This window comes from Chelonia mydas, chromosome 2, assembly GCF_015237465.2.
Source record: "Chelonia mydas isolate rCheMyd1 chromosome 2, rCheMyd1.pri.v2, whole genome shotgun sequence".
NCBI classification, from domain to species: Eukaryota; Metazoa; Chordata; order Testudines; family Cheloniidae; genus Chelonia; species Chelonia mydas.
Genome location: NC_057850.1, coordinates 38,545,853 through 38,568,713, shown reverse-complemented (window position 1 = coordinate 38,568,713; position 22,861 = coordinate 38,545,853). Strand labels below are relative to the sequence as shown.

Below are 22,861 nucleotides of genomic sequence, written 5' to 3'. Positions count from 1 at the left end.
TGTGCATGGCAGAGGGGCATTGCTGGCACATGATGGCATATATCACATTGGTAGATGTGCAGGTGAATGAGCCCCTGATGGCATGGCGAATGTGAGTGGGAGTGGCTGGGTCATTACACATATTGAATCTATTTCCTTAAGTTAAGTATCGAATCTATTTCCTTACGTTAAGTATCCTCACACCTTCTTGTCAACTGTCTAAATGGGCCATCTGGATTATCACTGCAAAAGTTTTTTTCTCCTGCTGTTAATAGCTCATCTTAACTAATTAGCCTCTCACAGTTTGTATGGTAACTTCCAACTTATCTGTATGTATGTGTGTATATATATATCTTACTTATATGTTCCATTCTATGCATTGGATGAAGTGGGCTATAGCCCACGAAAGCTTATGCTCTAATAAATTTGTTAGTCTCTAACGTGCCACAAATACTCCTGTTCCTTTCACATTAGCAACTCTTTCTCATGTGTTGATGTGATGTTATCTATTACTTTCAAGTTGTTTCATTCTGCTCCTACTAGAGTTCGAGGTTACTCTTTGACAACTTGTAGGAATCAAGATGGAAGGCTTAATCTTGATTCATGATTTGCTCTCCCACTAATTTCACCTGCCTCTGTCAAAGAGACAGTGATAAAGTTCATACCGTACCTTTTCCAGAAATAAACTGAAGCAGTCATTTTTCAATGTATTTAAAAACAAGATATTTCATAGCATGTAAGTTGTGAAAGAGAGTACCTATAAAACTGAAAAGATGTTAAATATTTAACTTCCCCTTTATGTGTCCCATCTAAAAGTCTCATAAAGTTCATCTACCTCAGAAATAAAAAGGAAAATAGATGTTTAAGGCAGTCAAAAATCTTATGTATATATTTCCCGTGGTTGGGTCTCTTTCTCATAGTGAGCATGTGTTTTCACATGAAGTGTGCCTTTTTCCTGCACGCCAACTGGAGACATGTCCCTTCCAGTCTCTGGGACCTAATTGACATAAGTCAGTCTCCCAATCAGCTTCTCAGACGGTGGGATATAACATTCGCAAAATACATAGATACTATATAGGAAAGATTCAAAAGCACACCTGAGAGTTATGTGCCTAGCTCCCACTGACTTTCAATGAGAGATGGGCACATAACTGCCTTTTGTGCCTTTGAAAATCTCCTGCTGGTTCATTAATATGCATCCTGTCTAGTTATCAGCCATTTCCACTCATGTAAATGCACATCACACACTAAATATTTGTTTTTTAGCCCTTCTATTTATTAGATCTCTGGTGTTTGTGTAAAATTTTCTCCAAAGGGATCTGAGTGCTGGCCTGGGTTGGGCGCCTCTTTGACTGAGTGCCCAGATTCATCCCTGATGGAAATTCATCAAAATCAATGGAGTTACACCAAGGATCAATTTGGCCCAACTACTATAATAATAAAATGCAGAAAGTTAACCTGAATGTGTTGCACTTCCTGCGTAAGCAAGACTCCAGGTATTCCTCAGCAAGTTGCTCTTAAATCTCCAGCAAAGTTCCTGGATTCTTCTGCACTCTAGTGCAGCAGACTGGAAATTTTGTAGCGGTTTCTTTAAAACTTAAAAAAAAAAAAAAAGTTTTTTAAAGAGTGAAAGCTAAAAATAATTCAATCAGTACAGTAATCCCTATGTTGTTTATTTTGTTATTACATTAATTCATTTTATGCTATTCCCACATTTTCAGTTTTCTTCAGGCCAAAGATGTTCGTACTGACAACTGATAGCTGCATCATAGAAATTGTCAGAGGGAAAGCTGAAGGTTTTGGCAACTGAGTAGAGGGCTCTATCATGGCTTTTCTCATTTAAAGAGGCTTTGGAGGCAGGTAGGGATTTTGAGATACTGCTACAATACTGGGGCTTTCTGCAGATTCCAGGAGACAACACTGCATACTCTTGCTTCACGTTTTAAAGATTATTTCAGAAACCATATGGGCTAAAATCATAACTGTTTTACAAAATACAAATTTAGATTCTGGCGCACTGTTCTTCAGAAAGGAGTATATTATAGGGGCAAATTCCATGGCAGCAGACTTACAAAATAGGTGGAACCCTGGCTTTAAGGCAGGGTTTCATAAATCTTTTGATAATGTGGACCACACTAAAAAAATCCAGCTAGACTTTGATAATTGGTGAGATATATATTTTATATATTGGTGGGACACTTACTCTTCTGTAACTCAGAAAGGCAGAAGAGATTTTGCTCAGTCTTTATGCATACACACTTTGCCTTTGGACAGAGACCAATGAAACTCAGCCCAAAAGGTGAATGCTTCCATTCAGATTTGTTTCAGAGTTTCTCTTGAATGGCGCTGCTCCATTTTTTCAGGGAGAATACAGACAGTAGTTTTGGGAAATTGTGCCTTGGCCCTGAGGACTCACTTTTGAAAGGCAGTGAGGTAATGCTTATAGTCCTTTGAAGCATTGCCAAGAAGGCCAATGGCATTTTGGGATGTATAAGTAGGGGCATTGCCAGCAGATTGAGGGACGTGATCGTCCCCCTCTATTCGACACTGGTGAGGCCTCATCTGGAGTACTGTGTCCAGTTTTGGGCCCCACACTACAAGAAGGATGTGGAAAAATTGGAAAGAGTCCAGCGGAGGGCAACAAAAATGATTAGGGGACTGGAACACATGACTTATGAGGAGAGGCTGAGGGAAATGGGGATGTTTAGTCTACGGAAGAGAAGAATGAGGGGGGATTTGATAGCTGCTTTCAACTACCTGAAAGGGGGTTCCAAAGAGGATGGATCTAGACTGTTCTCAGTGATAGCAGATGACAGAACAAGGAGTAATGGTCTCAAGTTTCAGTGGGGGAGATTTAGGTTGGATATTAGGAAAAACTTTTTCACTAAGAGGGTGTGAAACACTGGAATGCGTTACCTAGGGTGGTGGTGGAATCTCCTTCCTTAGAAGTTTTTAAGGTCAGGCTTGACAAAGCCCTGGCTGGGATGATTTAATTGGGGATCGGTCCTGCTTTGAGCAGGGGGTTGGACTAGATGACCTCCTGAAGTCCCTTCCAACCCTGATATTCTATGATTCTATGAACTCAGAGAAGTGGCTGAGATTATAGCAGTTCTTCTGACTGAGCGAGTCATTTGTTATTCAGGTTCCGAAACCTGTCTATGGAGTCTTTGCTGCTTCCATGTGCGCATGTAATAGCAATTGCTAAGAATGCTTTTTATCAAAGGGGCTTGGCAATAAGATGGGACCTTTTCTTTTGGATACAGACTTCTCCACAGTTATCCATGCCCTTGTCAGCCCAAGGTAGGATTGCTGCAATGCACTCGTTGGGGCTACAACTTCAGACTATTTGGAAATGTCAGCTAGTGCAGAATGTGGCAAGTTGCTTATTAACTTACGTTTCATGCAGGAGTACATGTCAGCTCTCATCTTTATTTTGTAATGGCTGCCAACTGATTTTCCTGAAAAGTATAAGGTGTTTATTTTTATCATGTAAAAATTCTATCTGGTTTGGGTTCTGGCTACTTTGGAAACAGTCACTCTCCTTTTTAGGATGCTACAGCAGCTGGAACCATGGCTGACTAGTTCAGTTGGTAAAGCATAAGGCTTCTAATCTCAGGGTTGTGGGTTCAAGTACCGCTTTGTATGGTTTAGTTACCCAGGATACCTTTCTGGAAGGTAGCTCAGTACAGGGGTAATTAGGTAAGATTGAATGGCCTGTGATATACAGGTGATCAGAATAGATAATCTAGTGATTCCTTCTTAAACACAAAGAATATATGAAAGCTGAAGTGTTAAAACTAACAGCTCTTTGATTTCAATGAGACGGTTGATTGCATGGCATTTCTAGTTGAGGAGTCCTCAACTTTGGAGTTATTTTTACTCATTCCTTGGTCTGACATAGTGCAGATTTTCTGGTCTTCAAGGCATTCTATAAGGCTAATTTATTTGTCCAGGCTTTGTGGGGCAGGGGGTGGGAGGAGGTAGGTAGAGTTTATTTGCTTGGGCCAGGATGCCTTTATTGACATCTTTCATCTAATAAGTTTCTGGTCATATTCTTAATTGATTGTCTGATGCCCAAAACCTAGGACAGGCACTTTTATACATTTGAGACATTGATATGTAATGTGATATTTGGGATACTGTACTAACAGTACACATAGTTTCAGTTAAGGGGCTGTCAGTAGACTTTTGTCTTGTGAAAATCATCTTAAAGGTTACTTTTATTTAATGCATTATGTAATTTGATTAATTTGATGCTAAAAGCTAACCTCATTGGTGGTAATCATTTTGTTCAGGAAAAACAACCTCTGTCTTTTCTTTCTGTAGTTCCAATGAGTCCTGCTCTCAATCGTTGTCCTGGTAATGGACGTCTGAATTTATTTAATTAGTTCTGTATCTTTTTTATTTTTCTCACAGTGCATTCAGTGTTTATTAATTGGAAGTATTAACAGATAGTTACTTTTCATGCTTTTTATCTGTGGATGTCATTAAAGAGATATATTTGGTATTTCTTTATCAAAAATGTTTTTCTTTTCCCAAGTTCATGATCAAATGAGAAGTTTTTTGGTATAGTAGTTGTGCTGTTGGTCAAGAAAACACAGATTTTTAAAGAGCAAAACTCTGTTAGATCAGTATTGCAACACTTACAGGACAGAAATTACTTTAAATTACACAGGTCAGTTACATCATCAAATATGGTGTTGGGTTTGCAGTTGATCCAGCCTTAATATCACTTTCAGATAGTTTGATGGGACAGAGTTGGTTCCAGTAAGATCAGTTCAACTCTAACAGACTATTCAATTCCATCTTAATAGGAATATATGTGAAAGAGGCTTGAAACTAAGACTGATGCAATTGCAAAACTTTATATGAGTTGTTAAAACCAAGAGGATCGCTCTGAAAGTCCGTCAGAAACCATGATGCAAAACAGAGTTAAAGCTTTGATTGCATCATTCTGAAAAGTAGTAAAGTTGAATATACAGCAGCCATTTTAAAAACACAAAGTTAAACCTCAGTCTTTTGACAACACATATACAAACAACAATTTTGATTAAGGTTCAAGTATATGTAATTGTTTTAACCTAAGACATGCTTTTCTTACAAAAAGCAAAGAAGCAAAAATAAAACAAATTAATTTCAGGAAAAAAGCGGTCAAACTTTTTACTTAGAATTTTAAATATACATTGCTCTTGGACTAAGACCTGTATGCCAAGTTTCATCCTGGAATTACTTTTTCTTTAATTGAAAGTATATATCTCTCTAATTAATTAATTAGCCACTTACAGTTTGTATGCCAGGTTCCACCTTCTCTGTATGTATATATATATCTTCTTACTATATGTTCCATTCTATGCATCCGATGAAGTGGGCTGTAGCCCACGAAAGCTTATGCTCTAACAAATTTGTTCGTCTCTAAGGTGCCACAAGTACTCCGGTTCTTTTATCTCTAAAAACAGGCTTGTGCAAGTCTCAGTAGACTCTTAATATAGTATAGTAAACATGCTGCCTATATTAAGAAGAAAACTATTCATTCTACCTGGGTTAGTAGGAATTTCCATATTTGGCTATAACCACATTACAGCTGGAACATTTAGCACAGCTTTCATATATGAATATTTGAACTGATATTTAACAGACAGTAGCCTCTTATACAAACTTCAAAGACCTGGAAAAATTACTTCATGAAGGAGGAAGCTGAAACTATAGTACTTCTTACCATCCTATTAGTTCTGCTCTTTTGCATAATTACTATAGTATTGTGAAAACTTCAGTTGGGAGTAGATATATGAAATCATGTAGAATATTATGCTCAGTGAAATTAACTTTAAAATAGCCTTTGCTGTGCAGCAAGCTCTTGTGAAAACAGCTTCTTCAAATGAGAGACAAATTGGATTTTTGACTCTACATCTGTAGTCAAATGACTAGATCCTCATCTTGCGGTTGGATCCATGCAGGCACAGGCTGCCTGCCAAGATCAATTGCAGAATTGACGTTTTAGTTTAAAATTCAACAAACTGAAAATACAAAATTATGAACTATAACAGTGACATAATTTTAAAATGATAGTTCAAAAATGTGTGTTTCTTAACATTTCACATTATATGTCAGATTGGAAAAATTTTTTCATAATTGTCAGAATTATAATCTGTGTTCATTTGTATAAATAGTTTTTAAAGCAAAACAAGTCATTAGTTTTAATTGTTATGTTCATAAAAACAATGTGGTAAACTGTAGTTAACAAAGAAAAGGATCTTTAAACTACAATGATAGTAGTCAAATAGATTTGCATCTGTTTGGTTTAAGATGCTTTGATAGATAAAGGACTTTAAAAAAAAAAAAAAAAAGTTGAAATAAAACCACAATATTTTTTCTCTGTAATTCTAGTTTAAGGACAATATTAAAAAAAACTGGAACTAATTCTCTTTCTGTATTTGCTTTTATAGGATAGACAAGATGTTTATTTCCATGAAAATACTACTACTTTTTAGCAAGAGCAATAAAATTAGGTCAGATGTCACAATGATGTACCAGATGTGATTGGCACTTTGATTCTGTGGTTTCACACTTGTGACTTTTTCCATAATTTATATGATGTGAAGAATGATCTCATGATTGGCTGAAACTATTTTGATCAGAGTTAGGGAATGACTGTTGCAAGCTGGAAATATTACTTCAATAGGGCCGTTACGTAACCATAGTTAATATTAGAAACTGGAAAAAGTATGCAGATGTACATTAGAGCATTTCAAAAGATTCTTTTGCTTACAATTATTCTATCATTTGGACTGTTATTCTCTGTAGTTAAAGTAGGGACTACTAGTAGAACCAGTCATCTCTCTCAAACAGGTAGGAACTTTTTAAGTGCGACCATTGTATATATAGACACATGTTGCTGATCAAAATGATTGAAGAATCAAGAAAATGAAAACACAGTCAATACAACAATGAAGTCGTCACTTGTTTTAAAATATTTCCCCTTTATTTGAAAAATATATTAATTATAGATCTAAACTACCATCTTCAAAATGTATCTGGGTAGTTTAATTTGCTCCCCTTTAAAAAGTTGAGTTCTCAAGAATCTGTCTTTTAGCAAAAATCTCTCATATATAAACATATCAAAATTGGCCATAAATAAATAAATAAGAAAAGTTACCAGATTTAGTCTGTCCTAGACCATAAACAAAACTGCTTATTCAATATTGTAATTTGGAAAGGCAATTCCATTTATTTACACTGGATTTTGTGATGCACTGCACAGTGCGTGTTCATGAGTACATGCTAATATCATACCTCTTCACTATATACACACTGTATATATACACACTCACTCACTCACTCACTCACTCACTCACTGTATGCCCTATTGAACTTAAGGGGTTAAGCTAGTAAAGTTACCTATCTCAACACATGAAAAGGCAGAATTAGCCACAGTTCCCTAGCTACTAGTGTAGCTTTCAACACCTTTTCCTTGGTGGCTAGTATTGATAAGCTCTATAACTGTGAAAGGATGGGAAAATGCATTGAAGTCATCTAAGAAGTAAACTGTCAAGTTGACATGTTTTTCTAGCTATTGAAAACTTTTTCATATTGCAACTCATTCTGACAGTGAGACTGTAGAATTCCTCTGATTTAAGTACCATCTGGTTATGCTCAAAGCTTTAAAGCTATTTTCTCAACATAAAATTTCAGAGTCCTAAACTTTTTTCTTCGCCAAACTATCCATTTTTAAGCCACAAATATTTTTCCAGTCCTTTCAGATTTTATCTAAAAGTATATTTTAACAGTATTTAAATAGTTCTTAAACAATAACAATTTATCTTGATAGATGACATGCTGTGTTTTTTCATTTTATTTTAATTAGCCATTGTGGAACCAAATTCCCTTTTGTTTTATTCCTTTGAATACTGTTTAATTACAGTTATCATGCCAGATATCTTAAAGGTTATTGTACCAATACAGTTTCATTTAACATAAGCCATGTGGAATCAATAGTCCTGTTTCCTAAAGTGAATGCTTGGAAAATCTTACATTCATATGTTAAGAGTACACATCCTTTCCTCATTAGTTGGAAAGTACAGGGATTTTGGCACAGGTTCTGTGTGGAAGCATTGTGCAGCTTTTATATGGATTTTGTTTTTAGCCTTTGATGACACTGTTTAGAATAGGAAGTATCTAATAAGTAAAGCATTTTGTCTAATGTGCTGCCAGTGTGTTTAATATATGCCTGGAGGTCTGAAACATTATCTTCTCCACTACAGTAATATGCATTTAATTCTCTGAAAGCAGAAGGTCGAACTTTTAAAAGGGACTCAAAGTACATTTTCAACGAAATAATTTAAAACATATGGGATAGGGGACCAGAGTAATGTACAGTTGGTTTTTATGGTTTAATCATGATCATGTTAATGCACACCAGTAGCTAATTAAAGAAAACTTTTATTGTTCATCTTAAATGGGTTATGTAAAGAGTAAGAGAACTGATATAATACAGCCCAATGATAAATGTTACCATTACATTTGCTAACAGCAAGCTGATTTTGCTGTTTTTGACATCTTTAAAGTATTGGCCCATTTATTCCATAACAAATCAAAACATCTCTTTTCAGTTTTTCCATTGGGAATCCTCCACCGCCGCCCATTTAAAGGAGTATTTAATTGATGCCCAGTTTTATTACCAGGCATACTTTAAAGTTAACTGCAAAATTTAACTGAGTAACTTGCCAAGAGTTCCATAAGAGATTGATATGCAAAGTTCCGGTGATATTCCTGCTACTTTTTTTTTGTACTCAAAAATTTTATAATAAAACTGAGGAACTGTGTTGCAAATTATTACTTGTTTGTTCCAATCTTTATAATAGGAACATAAGAAAATGTAAATATCAAAATTTCAGTATGGAGCTAGGTGGTGTGGCTGATAGATAATTCAATACAATACCTTTCACCTTTGGGTCACTAGTTCGTGTTCCTCATTGCTTGGTACGGATCAGAAGAAGGTACCATCTGACTGCTGTTCGGTGACATATGTGAATTGATTTGGTAGTCTCAGTAATGTTTCTATTAGTCAGATTCCACATCACAGGAAACTCCACAGTTGGGACTAATTAGCACCCATATTGGTAGTCTTAGCAAAAAGGCCACGGACCAACTGGGAGTAGAGGAAGAGCTACCCTCTTGCCCTCCTGCAGGTGTTTTATCCAGGTCAGTACATTTAACAAATTTTAAATTTACTTTTGAAAAATGAAAAGAAGAAGAAGAAAAAAGTAGGTTTCTAAATCAAACGAAACCTATAAAAACCTAAGAAAATGTATTAATTTGCAGACTGGAAGTACTTGTAAAAAGTTTTTTCATTTGTAAAATAGATTATCCTTCACTAACTGAAATTGCATTTTCATTTCTTATGGCCAAATCCAGCTCACCCTAAACATGGGGAAACTGTCATGATTCTGCTGCAAGTAGCAGAAGAATGGCAAACTACAAGACTGCACAAGAGGAGTCTGCAGCCTCCATCCACTGTTACCTGATGCCTCTCTTCACAGGGCTAAGCAGGTGGCTATGGACCTGTTTGGAGCTGCTATGCTCCTATTTTGACCATTGCATCCATACAGTTGTTGGTGGCCCAAAGGCCCCTCCACTGTGCTGTGGAGAGTGCCAACCATGAAGTGCCATTGCAGGATTTCTCCACAACTGCCTCTTCTGTCCATGCAGAGATGTTGCAGCTGTGTTGGTCCCAGGGTATTAGAGAGAAAAGGTAGGAGAGGTAATATCTTTTATTGGACCAACTTCTGTTGGTGAGAGAGACAAGCACATCCACATCATGGAACTTCACCTGGCATTTCTGAAGCACCCATCATCACAGGATCTAGGATAGTTAAATATTATTGCCACTTTACAGATGAGGAGACTGAGGTAGAAAGATTAATATCAGATTGAGTCACTGGCTGAGGAGTTCCTTGCACATAGTCCAATGATTCATTAAGGCTGCTTCTAGTAAGTTATTTTTGTAAAGACTACCTTAAAAGTGGTATCATATTTATGCGCCAATGATATTAGTCTGTCATAGAAATCAGCCACAAGGATTTTTATTGGTGATTTGAATAATATGTACGAGTGAAGCTGAAAAGTTTGTAACCAGAGCTGACAAAAACTTTTTCAAAGAAAATCTCAGCTAGTTAATGGTTCTGTTTAGGATTTCCCTGGTAATACTTTTTTTCTAGTATATTTACGCTTTTAAGGAAATCTTTGCTTTTGTTCCCTTTGATTAAAAAAAAAAGCACAATATAAAGGTTTCAGAGTAGCTCATGAAAGCTTATGCTCAAATAAATTTGTTAGTCTCTAAGGTGCCACAACTGCACGATATAAAGGAATTCCAATAAAACTCCTCAGCTTTTGTTAAAAATCCAAAACAAAACAAAAGAAACCGATTTCTTAGTATGTTATACAGTAGAAAAACTAAGGAGAAAGAAATCCAATACTTCAATGCCCTTCACTCCCATTATGTTGTATTGTGGATAATATTGTAAGTACATGTAATTTGCAATTATATTTTTTCTAATGGAAGATGTATATTTTGGATCAGGTTGTGTCTCTCCCTTCATGGGTACACAAGATGTAAGGATAAGGTGTAACAAGGAGGCATCACCTTGCAACAGGTTCTAGGGCAGGGGCCAGAGACATTCCACTCACTGCACCCAGAGGTGCTTGTGACTAGTGTAGGCAGTGACTCTAGGCTCCTCAAAGAAGCAGGACAGGGTGAGCTCATGTCACTACTTCACTTCCAGCCAGTCAATGGAGTTGGCTCTGCATCATCATTATTATTGTTGTTGTTATGGAGTACATGCTACACCTTATAAAAGAGTATATCTGCAGCCATGGTTGGTCCCCCCACCCTTCTTGGAGGATTTAAACTTTGCCTCAGAAACAATGGCTCTTTGGGGCTTCTGCTCTGCAGTGCCCCCTGCTGAGGGCTGTGCCTTAAAGGCACAATCTAACTCTTGATTAGTAGTATTCACTGTGACAAGAGCTAAAATCTGTCTTTTTTAAGTGCTGCTCTAAGCAGTGATGTCTATCTAAACATTTCTATTTGATGAGATCCTGTGAAGTCATAGCCAAATGCATAAAACTGTAGTGAGTAAATATACTACTTATACCATCATAGTGGCAAACTTTGTAAGTAGCTGCTATTTACCTCAGCAGTAAGCCATGTTGTTTTATATAATGCAGCTGGTACTTGCGTGCCTAAGAAAACAGTCTTTCCAGTCCTGCAACACAATATTTATATATTACAATTTCCATTTAGTCTTTTTTATGAATTTTAAATTAATTAGTACTTTTTTATTTTGTGTAAACATGCTAAAGCATTTTTAATGGTAATGGGGTTGTTGTTTTTTTTAAGTTTTAACACACAAAACGTGGAAGAAATTCTGATGGTCAACCTTTTTATAATTGTCAAATATAATATTGTTTCATGGAGGCACAATTTTGTTTTAACCCATGTATTTCTTTTAGATTCTTTAGAATATAAAGAATTAGTTGAAAAAATGTAGTTTGAGCCTAGAAATCATTATTCAATTTTTTTCCCTTCACATATTCCTTTGGCACTTCGTCAGATGTGAGTCATCATTTCTTCGGAACGGACACCTGCTGTGCTTTCATGAGTGATTACTTTGTTAAAAGTTAACTTGGCAGGTTTTTTATAATTCCGTTTTTTGAAATCATGTTTAAATAGCAATTGTTTGCTGCCACTGAAATGGAAATACTTGGGATATGGATATAATAATATAATATAATATTTTCCTTCACAGGTTTCCAGACAAGAACAGAAAAAAATGGATATATCTGATGGAGGAACAGTTGACACGTCTTCACGTTATAGTGGTGCACAAGACAGTGGCATTGGCAGTGACAGCATTAAAATCAGAATAGTTCAAATAGAACAACATAGTGGCACCAGCCAACACCGCATTGCACGTCCTTCCCGACAGTCTTCCATTGTGAAGAACCTGAACTTCATTCCCTTTGACATTTTTATTACAGCAAGCCGGGTCTCCTTGATGTCTTACTCATGTACTCCTTTACCTAAATCTAAATCATTGCAAGATCAGAAAGATGGTGAGAAAATAAGCAAAAGTTCGTTAAACCTTCCAGAAACAGATTCACGTGGTAGCCAAGACACCAAAAAGCTCAGTCAGGCACGTATTTCATCAGTAACAGCAGATGATCTCTTGAACAGTAACAGTTCTTTGCCCACTGGGAGAAAAACAGGTCTACTGTCACTAGAAAGTCTTCATGCTTCTACAAGGTCATCTGCTCGACAAGCCCTTGGTATAACTATTGTTCGACAGCCTGGTCGCAGAGGAACTGGTGACCTCCAGTTAGACCCTTTTCTGCACCTTGTTGTATCCCAGCCTTCTGTACTCTTGAGCTGTCACCACAGAAAGCAGAGGGTGGAAATATCAGTGTTCGATGCTGTGCTTAAAGGAGTAACCTCAGACTACATGTGTACAGGTAAGACCATTTAAAGTCAAGAAGGTGTTAACAACTGCCATAACAATCAGGCTTCCTCAAAGTTTCAGGGATGATCAAACAGAAAGGCGCTGGTAGACTAGACAAGACATATTAATTAAAAAAAAAAAGAATGTAAACTTTACTTGTTCATACTTGAAACGAATTTAAGAATAGAAGATGATTGAAATGAATTAAGGTTTAAACTTCAATAACCCAGTTTTCTCAGCCCCAGAAAAATAATAGGGTCTGTCATAGTACTTTAATGTATCAGGAGTTTCTGAACCTATATGATAAGCAATGAGTTGTAAGTCAAGTTTCTTTCATAAAGGGTATTTTTATGGCTGAAAATATTTTTATATTTTCCCATATTACTCCTCTGCTAAAATTAGAAGCAATACTTTCAGAACACATAGTATTTTGATCATAAACTGTACAAAAATTACAGTAGTCTTCTAAATGATGTCTTAATAGTGTCAAATAAAACAGAGAGCAAGATGTGTAAAATCATTAAATTGAGAAAACTTTTAGCAAACCTTTTTATAAAGAACTATTTAAATTGCAAATCAGCAATTTCATGACATACCTATCTACTACATACCACTTCCCCAGTAGGGTCTTTAAAACTCTGGATGGTGGTGGTGGGAAGGTTTGACTTCAACTCACTATAAGGAAGAGGAAGGAAGTAGCAACTGCCATGGGGGAGGGATGAAGAAGGAGCAGACCGTTCTTATAATTTCTTCTCCTCCTGAATCGATGATGGACCACTGTCAGACATAATCACCAAAAATGGAGTAGAAGTGACTAATCCAGTCATGGCATAGGGTGGCTACGATGCTTCCTCTTAAGTATTCAACTTCACGCAGGTATTTGAAAAATTATTTCCCCTAAGCTAAATAGCAGAATTTCAGACAGAATTCACCAAATTCCTATTTGTATCAGAATTTTTTGTATAACTCTAATAAATGCTACTTAGGAAATAATATATTTTAGGCTCTCCCTCAACTAAGCAGTAAGGTATTATGAGAGTTTCCTTTCCCTAGATGAAGGCGGCCAATTGTTGGCTTTTCTGTAGATGTAATATTTGCTGTATTTCATGTGAAGTATTTATAACAATGAAAAGTCACTTTTTTGATTGAAAATTTATTTGTCTGCCTATGAACCATTAGGGAAGGGAGAGAAAATAAGACAGAAAATATCATATAGCCACTATGTAAATCCATGGTAGGTCCACACATTGAATACTGAATACAGTTCTGGTTACCACATCCCCCAAAAAAGATACGTTAGAATTGGGAAAAAGTACAGAAAAGGGCAACAAAAATGATTGAGTATGGAACAGCTTCCATATGAGGAAAGATTAATAAGGCTGGGACTTTTCAGCTTGGAAAAGAGATGACTAAGAGGAGATATGAGAAAGGTCTATAAAATCATGAATGATGTGGAGAAGGTGAATAAGGAAGTGTTATTCACCTCTTCACATAACCCAAGAACCAGGGGTTACCCAATGAAATTAATAGGCATCTGGTTTAAAACAAACATAAGGAAGTTCTTCTTTATGCACAGTCAACCTGTGGAGCTCATTGCCAGGGATGTTGTGAAGGCTAAAAATATGACTGAGTTAAAAAAAAATTAGATAAGTTCATGGAGGATAGGGCTATCAATGGCTATTAGTAAAGATAGTCAGGGATGCAACCCCATGCTCTGGATATCTCTAAACCTCTAACTGCCAAATGCTGAGACTGGACCACTTGATAAATTGCTTGTTCTGTTCATTCCCTCTGAAGCATCTGGTACCAGCCACTGACAAAAGACAGGATACTGGGATAAATGGACCATTGGTCTGACCCACTATGGCCAGTCTTACGTTTTTACTGTGAATGGCATTACAATTCTGCCCTCTACCAACCGCCAGTGGGGCAAGAATGCCAAGAGACATTCCATTAGCCCACTAGGATATTAGGGACCAAAATATGGGCAAATCAGGACCCATATAGGTGAAGACTACCCAAGACTACCCAAAGAAATTGTTTCCAGACCTCGACCTTGGGGAGATTATTGATCAGATGAGGGCTCTGGGTGACATCACTATTTCTTCTCTCACCAAATTTCATACAACACATTTAATTTTCAAATAGTTTCATAAAGAAAAAATACATTTTTACTCAGCTGTAATGAATAGTTACTGTGCAAAGTAACACCTAAGTAGCATTTAAATGGTTGTCTGTGGAAGAGATTAACTCAAGGAAGAAACAGTAAAGAAAAGAAAGGAAGATTGGATGGCTAAGAGAATATGGTAGAGTGAAAACATAAAGAGGTAGAAGGTTCCCTGGCTCCGTATCTCCAACCTTTTTTTCTCTTCTCTTTTTTGTTTTTCTAATTTCAATTACCATTTTCCTCTCCTCTCCTCTTCCCATCTGTTGCTATCCTTATCTCTTTGCAAGAAACACTTGCTTCCTCAGAACTTTTGCTGGGAGAGTGATGACGATCTCCCTGTATATTTATTGTATACTACCTGATATACTACTTATAATGCCCAAGTTGGTCCCAGCCATGTCTGGTTGCTGGAACCATTTACAGGATAAGAACATAAGAATGGCCATAGTGGGTCAGACTAATGGACCATCTAGCCCAGTATCCTGTCTTTTAGCAGTGGCTGGTGCCAGATGCTTCACATGGAATGAACAGAACAGGGCAATTATTGAGTGATAAATCTCCTGTTGTCCAGTTTCAGCTTCTGGCAGTCAGCGGTTTAGGGATATCCAGAGCAGGGGGTTGCTCCCCTGATCATCTTGGCTAACAGCCATTGATGGACCTATCCTCCATGAATTTATCTAATTTTTTTTAAACCCAGTTATATTTTTGGCCTTCAAAACATCCCCAGGGAATAAGTTCCACTGTGCATTGTGTGAAGAAGTACTTTCTTACGTTTGTTTTAAACTTGCTGACTATTCATTTCATTGGGTGACCCCTGGTTCTTGTGTTATGTGAAGGGGTAAATAACACTTCTTTATTCACTTTCTCTACACCATTCATGATTTTATAGACCTCTATCATATCCCCCCCGAGTCATCTCTTTTCTAAGCTGAACAGTCCCCGTCTTTTTGATCTCTCCTCATATGAAAACTGTTCCATATCCCTAATCATTTGTGTTGTCCTTCTCTGTACTCTTTCCAATTCTAATATATCTTTTTTGAGATGCAGCGACCAGAACTGCACATAGTATTCAATGTGCAGGCATACCGTGGATTTATATAGCGGCATTGTGATATTTTCTGTCCCCTTCCTAGTGGTTCCTAACATTCTTTTTTGACTGCTGCTGCACATTGAACAGATGTTTTCAGAGAACTATCCAGGATTACTCCAAGATCTTTCTTGAGTGATAACAGTTAATTTAGAACCCATCATTTTGTATGTGTAGGTGGAATTATGTTTTCCAAGGTGCCTTACTTTGTATTTATTCAACATTGAATTTCATCTGCCATTTTGTCTCCAATTGACCCTGTTTTGTGAGATCACTTTGGGCTTGTCTACACTGGCAATTAACAGCGCTGCAACTTTCTCGCTCAGGAGTGTGAAAAAACAGGAGTATGAAAGCTGGTAGCTACCCCCCTCGTTGAGGTGGTTTTTTGAGAGTGCTGGGAGAGCGCAGGGTATTTTTAGAGCTGCACTGCGACCACACAAGGCACGTTAAAGCACTGCCAGTGTAGACTAGCCCTTTGTAATGCTTCACAATCACCTTTGGACTTAACTGTCTTTCGTAATCTTGTATCATTGGCAAACGTTGCCATATCTCTGTTTCCCCCTTTTTCCAGATCATTTATGAATATGTTGAACAGCACTGGTCCCAGTACAGATCCTTGGGAGACCCTGCCACTGTGAAAACAGACCATTTATTCCTACCCTTTGTTTTCTATCTTTTAAACCAGATACTGATCCATCAGAGGACCTTCCCTCTTATCCCATGACTACTTGGTTTGCTTAAGAGCCTTTGGTGAGGGACCTTGTCAAGGGGATTCTGAAAGTCCAAGTACACTATGTCAACTGGATCACCCTTGTCTAAGGCTTGTTGACCCGCTCAAAGAATTCTATTAGATCACTGAGTCATGATTTCCCTTTACAAAAGCCATGTTGACTCTTCCCCAACATATTTTGTTCATCTATGTGTTTGATAATTCTGTTCTTTACTGTAGTTTCAACCAATTTGTCTGGTATTGAAATTAATCTTACCGGCCTATAGTGCCAGGATTGCCTCTGGAACTCTTTTTAAAATTGGCAATCACATTAGCTGTCCACCAGTCATATACCACAGAGGCAGATTTAAGCGATAGGTTACGTATCACAGTTAGTAGTTCTTCAGTTTCATATTTGAGTTCCTTCAGAACTCTTCAGTGAATACCATCTGGTACTGGTGACTTATTACTGTTTAATTTATCCATTTGTTCTACATCCACTTCTATTGACACCTTGCTGCCCTCCCCTCATGTGGGATGAAAGGGGGCTATAAAAGGAGAGCGAAGTCAGCTTCCCAATGTTCCAGGTGTAGGAACCCTAAGCCTTCCTTCCTCAGCTCCCTTAAAGGGGGCTAAAAAAAAGAGGAGAGTTGGCTCCACACTGTACCAGATGCTTAGTAGCCCCAAACCCTCCTTCCTCATCTTCCTTAAGGGATACTTTCCTTCAAATCCTTTTCCAGTTCATTTTATCTGCTATCCATATCCTTTCCGTAATGAACACCTGCACTGGACATCTGCCACAAGTTTTAGACACTAAGTTGTTGTATTATAATCTAACTCCCCAACTTCATTCCTCTGGGGCTAGACCTTCTTTGGGGAGGGCAAATAAACTATCCCATCTTGCCCAAACTGGCAGTGAGGCAAAAATTCCTTCCCAGACCCCATTGAAAAGGGTGACTGGCATAATGCCTGCAGCAGGTCATGAGGAAACCCAGTCCTTTTGCAAATTTCAGGGTGGTGCTGCCTGCCCAATCCCAGTAAAAGAGGGTTTATCCGGGGCTGCATAGAGTATAAATACCCCCAAGTTCTTCCAGTCAGCAGGAAGGTCTGGACTCAGCTGCTTCGTGCCCTTCCTGTCCATTCCTGTAAATTTCCCTCCCCTCCCCCTCGATCCCTGTTGTAAGGGGGCCCTTAAAGGGGCAACATCCATTTTCTTCTGGGCAGACAAGACCCCTTCCTCCCAAGGTGGCTGCGGTGAGCACATTGTAGTAGTTAGTGCAAACATAGAGCAATCAATAAACAGGGTAATTTTGCTGCCTTATTTGGCTTTTTTTAAAGTCTGCATTTTAAAAACCATAATAATTAAAAAATTATTTAGAATTTTTGGTGACTTCTGCCACTAAATGATAGTTCATCAATATAGTTTCAAAACCAAATACCATCTATAGAGATGTGGTTGACCAGAGGAAAGCAATGAGGAGAACTGTAATAACTTCCTGCCTGTGTCAGATTAATGGCTGAACTGTTTGAGGAAAGATAGGCCAAATGGGATGAAGTGATCAAATTCAAGCACTTTATAAACTGATATTCTTCATCTCTTCATATCAAATTATATCAATGCATTATTTAGATCTAAAACAGATCCTCAGATACTCATGTACCACTAACATTGACTTAATGAGAACTGTGCATTTTTGATCAGGACATTCAGGTGAATGAAGATAGACATGGATGGAATTAAGAGGAAGGCCACAACTTTATTAATTACCACTATGGAAGGATGTTATATGCCCACCTGCCCTGTCTCTCATATACCAGGCACTTTGGTGGGTCGAGTTTGGGAATACAGGGCTCCCACCTTATAACCAATAACTCAGGGTAGACCCTCTCCAGCCTACTCCTAGAACATAGCTCAGTTCTGAATTCTCTCTCCCTCCATCCACAAGTGGGGGGTAGAGATTACCAAGTGGGGACCTCGGTCTGCAAAGACTTGAGATCTCCCCTTTTGGCCTTTATCTGTATAGGACACTGGCCACCTGTTGTGATTCCTAACATTACAAATTCCTAATACTAATTTCTAAGTCCTACTACCTTTAACAAAAGTGTTTCTCCATGATGCTGTGAGGAAGGTGAAAAAAATCTACCTAGCCTCTGCCAGTTTGGCCCAATGACAAAAATTCCTACTGATCCCCAAACAGGTGATCGATCAGATCGTCAGCATCCTAAAAACACTGTTCCTATACTATGAATACAGGGAGGGCAGCTAAAGGGAACAAGACCCCCACCCCCCCGCCCCACACGCCCTGGAAGAGGTTTAAGCTTATGAAGTATTGGGGAGCCAATGGGGCCATGAGTTCCCAGCTTCCTCCTTGCAGGAGAATGAGAGGCAGGGAGCCCTTGGAGGAGGAGGAACCCAGACGTACATTCCCAGGAATGCACTCTCCCACTTCTTTCTGAGCTGTCTTTTCCACTGCTGGTGCCATCAATCTTCTTACCCAGTAGGGAGAGGGGGAGATTGTGTCAGGGCAGAACATAGGATCTGATTCTGCTCCACTAAAGTCAATATTAAAAGTTTCATTAACTTTAATGAAGAAGAATCAGGTGCTTCGTAGAGTTGGGAAAAATATTTCAGACAATATCTTTTTTTCACAGAAAATGCAGATTCAGGTTGATCAAAACAAATTTATGCTGATTTTGGCTAATTATTTTGGTGGAAAAAAAAGAAAATTTCTGAAACATCGAAGTGAGCTGTTTCAACATTGTCAGGCTAGATTCACAAGGAGATTGAGTATGTCTATAGTGCAGTTAAAAAACCACGGCTGGCGCATGCCAGCTGACTCAGCATTGCAGGGATGGGGCTAAGGGGCTGTTTAATTACACTGTAAATGTTTGGGCTTGGGCTGGAGCCCGGGCTCTAGGAGCCTATGAGGTTGCAGGGTCCCAGACCGAATATCTACACTGCAATTAAACAGCCCCTTCGCCCAAGCCCCGTGAGCCTGAGTCAGCTGGCACACGCCAGCCGCAGGTGTCTAATTGCAGTGTAGACATACCATTAGGCACCGTTCACAAAACTCTGACAGTGTGCGCACACTTACACGCACCCACACGCACACCTAACAGCCTAGTGGTTAGATCACTCACCTGGGAGGTGGGAGATAGAGGTTTTATTCCCTGCTCTGGAGCAAGGACTTGCACACAGGTCTCCTGCATCCCAGGTAATTGGCCTGCTCATGAGGCTGTAGGTGTTCTGGGGTGGGTCTTTCTCAATCTCTGCTGTTTGAGTGGTTCCACTTTGTATATATAATTAAGTATTGCTTGGAGCAGGGACTGGAACTCTGGTATCCCCCTTCTCAAGGGAGTGCCATAACCACCAGCAAGTCATTCTCTGTCTCTGGCCCAAATAATATTTAATTATTTACAATTACAAAGTGGAACAGCTTGAAGAGGAGTGATTGAGAAAAACACACTCCAGAATAGTCAATAATTTTGTGATTTGGGCACTCACCTGGATGTAGACGACCTATGTTCAAGTTCTTGTTCCAGACAGGGATTCAAACCAGTCTCTCCCATGTCCTTAGTGAATGCCCTATCCACTGGACTATTAGGTGTAAGGGAGCAGTATCAGCACCACTTCTTGCTCCTTTTCTTGAGTTTTGTGACGCTTATCCTTCATTTCCAAGTTTCCTTTGCTTTTATTTAAAAACAAATAAAAAGTTTAAAAATGTCTGTAATTGGAAGAAAACATTTCAATCAACCCAAAATGAATTTTTTCTGACTTTTCAATTTGCCAAAAATTTCAATATGTTTCAGTTGCAAGTCGACCCAGAAGGAAAAGTTTTTTCCTTTTTTTAGAACTACAAGCTAACTGAAAAATCAGTTATTTAAACAGCTCTAGTCCTTAGTGTCTAAAAGTAAAGGGTGGGATTTCCAAAGGAGTATAAAAGAGTTAGGCACCCAACTCCCAGTGCCTAATGGCCATAAATTCTCTTGAAAATCCCAGCATAAAAGCATAAAAAGATACCAAAATAAAACCAGTATATGGCTTAAATAAAATAGGTGATAGTGCTGTGATATAAAGTTTGTAGTGCCTCTTCTTTGGGAAGACCTACCATATTTATAACTCATGGTTCCATCACTCATGATTAACACCATCATCCCAATGTGGTAGCATGGTGGTTTTTCAAATTATTTTTATTTCTGGGATCTACCACACGTTTTTTGAGGGCAATTTGCCATGAACTACATTATTTACTGCCATAAAATATAGCATCGGGAGCTTTGCACCACATTTGTTAAACTACTGCAGTCAGTTGGTAAGATTGATATTCAGGCGAATTTCTTTGACATATTCTGACCACCTGCTAATAGTTTTGACTGAAAGACATGCACGTATCTTCAAAATAGAAGAACAATATAAAGTTTATTGAAGGAAGCCAATTAGCTTCTGTTTTCTCTGTACAGCCATTTACTGTATTCCTTCCTATATCAGGGATTGTTGGAAAAGTGTTTAAATTACATCTTACAAATGAGTGCTGTTTTCATTAAATCTTTCTAGTAGAGGTACAGTTTATATTTGTGTGTGTGTGTATAATATATATACAGAAAGAAAGAGACATGCGTGATGGTGTGCTATAAATTTTTTCTTGGCACTCATTTGCAATGTCCCCATTACTCACAACTGACAGAACCATGAGTGAGTTATGCAGGCACCCCAAATAAATGCCAGTAAAAACATTATGCCCCCCCAAACCCATTGTGCATTTCATATATACCATCTATGTTACAGAAAACTATTTTAGGAATGTTTTGAAAGATTAGATTGAGTATATTTTTGTATCCCTGTACAGGCAGGCCCCATAGTTACTGTTAATCCAACTGTACTGGGCTCAGGGTTTGTAAAAACCTATAAAATAATTTATAGGTCTTCTACAGGAAAAAAAAGAATACAGTTAAAGTCCATCATTTCAGAACCTTGTAGGAGAGTAAGCAAGAGTAGGGTTCTATTATGAAGCTAGAAATCTCTCATTTCTCATGCAGTATAGCTCCTGAGACATGTTCATGTGTAGAAAAGCTCCAAACCTGAATTTTGTCCATCCTCACGTGGGTGTAATTTTGTGGGATATCTGCATTTGTAAAACAACACAGAAATGTTTCTTGTGCAGATTGATTTAGATAACAATGATGACTCAGGGGTTCAGAATGTTGTAAATCCCCAGGGAAATAAATTAAGACTAATAGTTGCCAGAGAACAATGAGGTGATTATACATGCATGATAAATTCATTTATAATATGGTTCCACAATACATCACATGGATATTACCTGTGGTGTATGTGGTATGGTATAAACACACATACATACACAGTCAAGTCATACTCATTGAATAATTTATTTGATTAATTTTGTGGTGCTGTTCCAATAATGTATTTAATACATCTATTTTTCATTAGTCATACTGTTTATGGAATGGTATGAATAATTAGTGAATATTCTCAACTTTAAAAACTATAAGAACATAAGAATGGCCATACTGGATCAGACCAAAGGTCCATCTAGCCCAGTATCCTGTCTTCTGAGAGTGGCCAATGCCAGGTGTCCCAGAGGGAATGAACAGAACAATTAATCATCAAGTGATTCATTAAACAAAATGTTAGCAAAAGTATTTTTCAATATTTGTCAAGCTCAGTCCACATGATAAACTGGAAAGCCATAACGATTGCATTTACCAGGAACTGTTGACCACCACACCTGTCCTCTGCCCATTAATCAAGTACCCCAAAACAATTTCTCAGATATCAGACTTTTGAACAGCTTCCCCAAAATGTAAACATTTTCTGACAAAATTTGCCATGATGATAAGGCCTCAGCTGGAGTATTGTGTGAAATAAACAAACTCTGTTTTGCCCATGGTGAATTTGGAACCATATATCAAAATACCCAGGTTGCAAAGTAAGAGAATAAGTACAGCTAATAGATTTTTGTGACACCTACAGTCCATGCACAGAATAGGTATGGCACAGACATCACTAGTGCAGACTTTCCAGTATTTCATTTCCAGGGTGAATTAATCCTGCTCTTGATGGAGCAAATCTACCGTGTAGAGAGTAATTCTGGTGTCATGCCTCTTCAACTCTTGGCTTCTCTGTTATGAATGCTGACAAATATGCTAATTAGTGCAGTGTTATGTGGACTTTCATCATGTCACCCCGCAAAGCACTTAAACTTATGCTTATATGCTATGTTAAATCATCCTTATTCATTAAGAGATAACCAACTCATTTGAAAGGTACTTTGGCCCAGTGCATAGGGCATCGGAGACTGAGCCCAGAGAACTGGGCTCTGTTCCTGGTTCTGTCCTGACTGGCTCTGTGATCTTCCCATCTCAGTTTCTCCATTTATAATATGGAAGAAGAGGAAGAAAGACAGTAT

The 22,861-nt window shown here is 38.0% G+C and overlaps 1 protein-coding gene across 13 annotated transcripts in view; it reads left to right on the top strand.

Annotated features, from left to right (window-relative positions):
- Positions 1-22,861, top strand: part of VPS13B (vacuolar protein sorting 13 homolog B) — a 914,031-nt gene that overhangs the window by 710,789 nt on the left and 180,381 nt on the right. For all 13 annotated transcript variants that reach the window (XM_037892217.2, XM_037892214.2, XM_027818377.3 and 10 more), the window contains exon 34: positions 11,781-12,483. In XM_037892217.2, the coding sequence (XP_037748145.1) occupies positions 11,781-12,483 (703 nt within the window). The remainder of the gene's footprint in view (positions 1-11,780; positions 12,484-22,861) is intronic.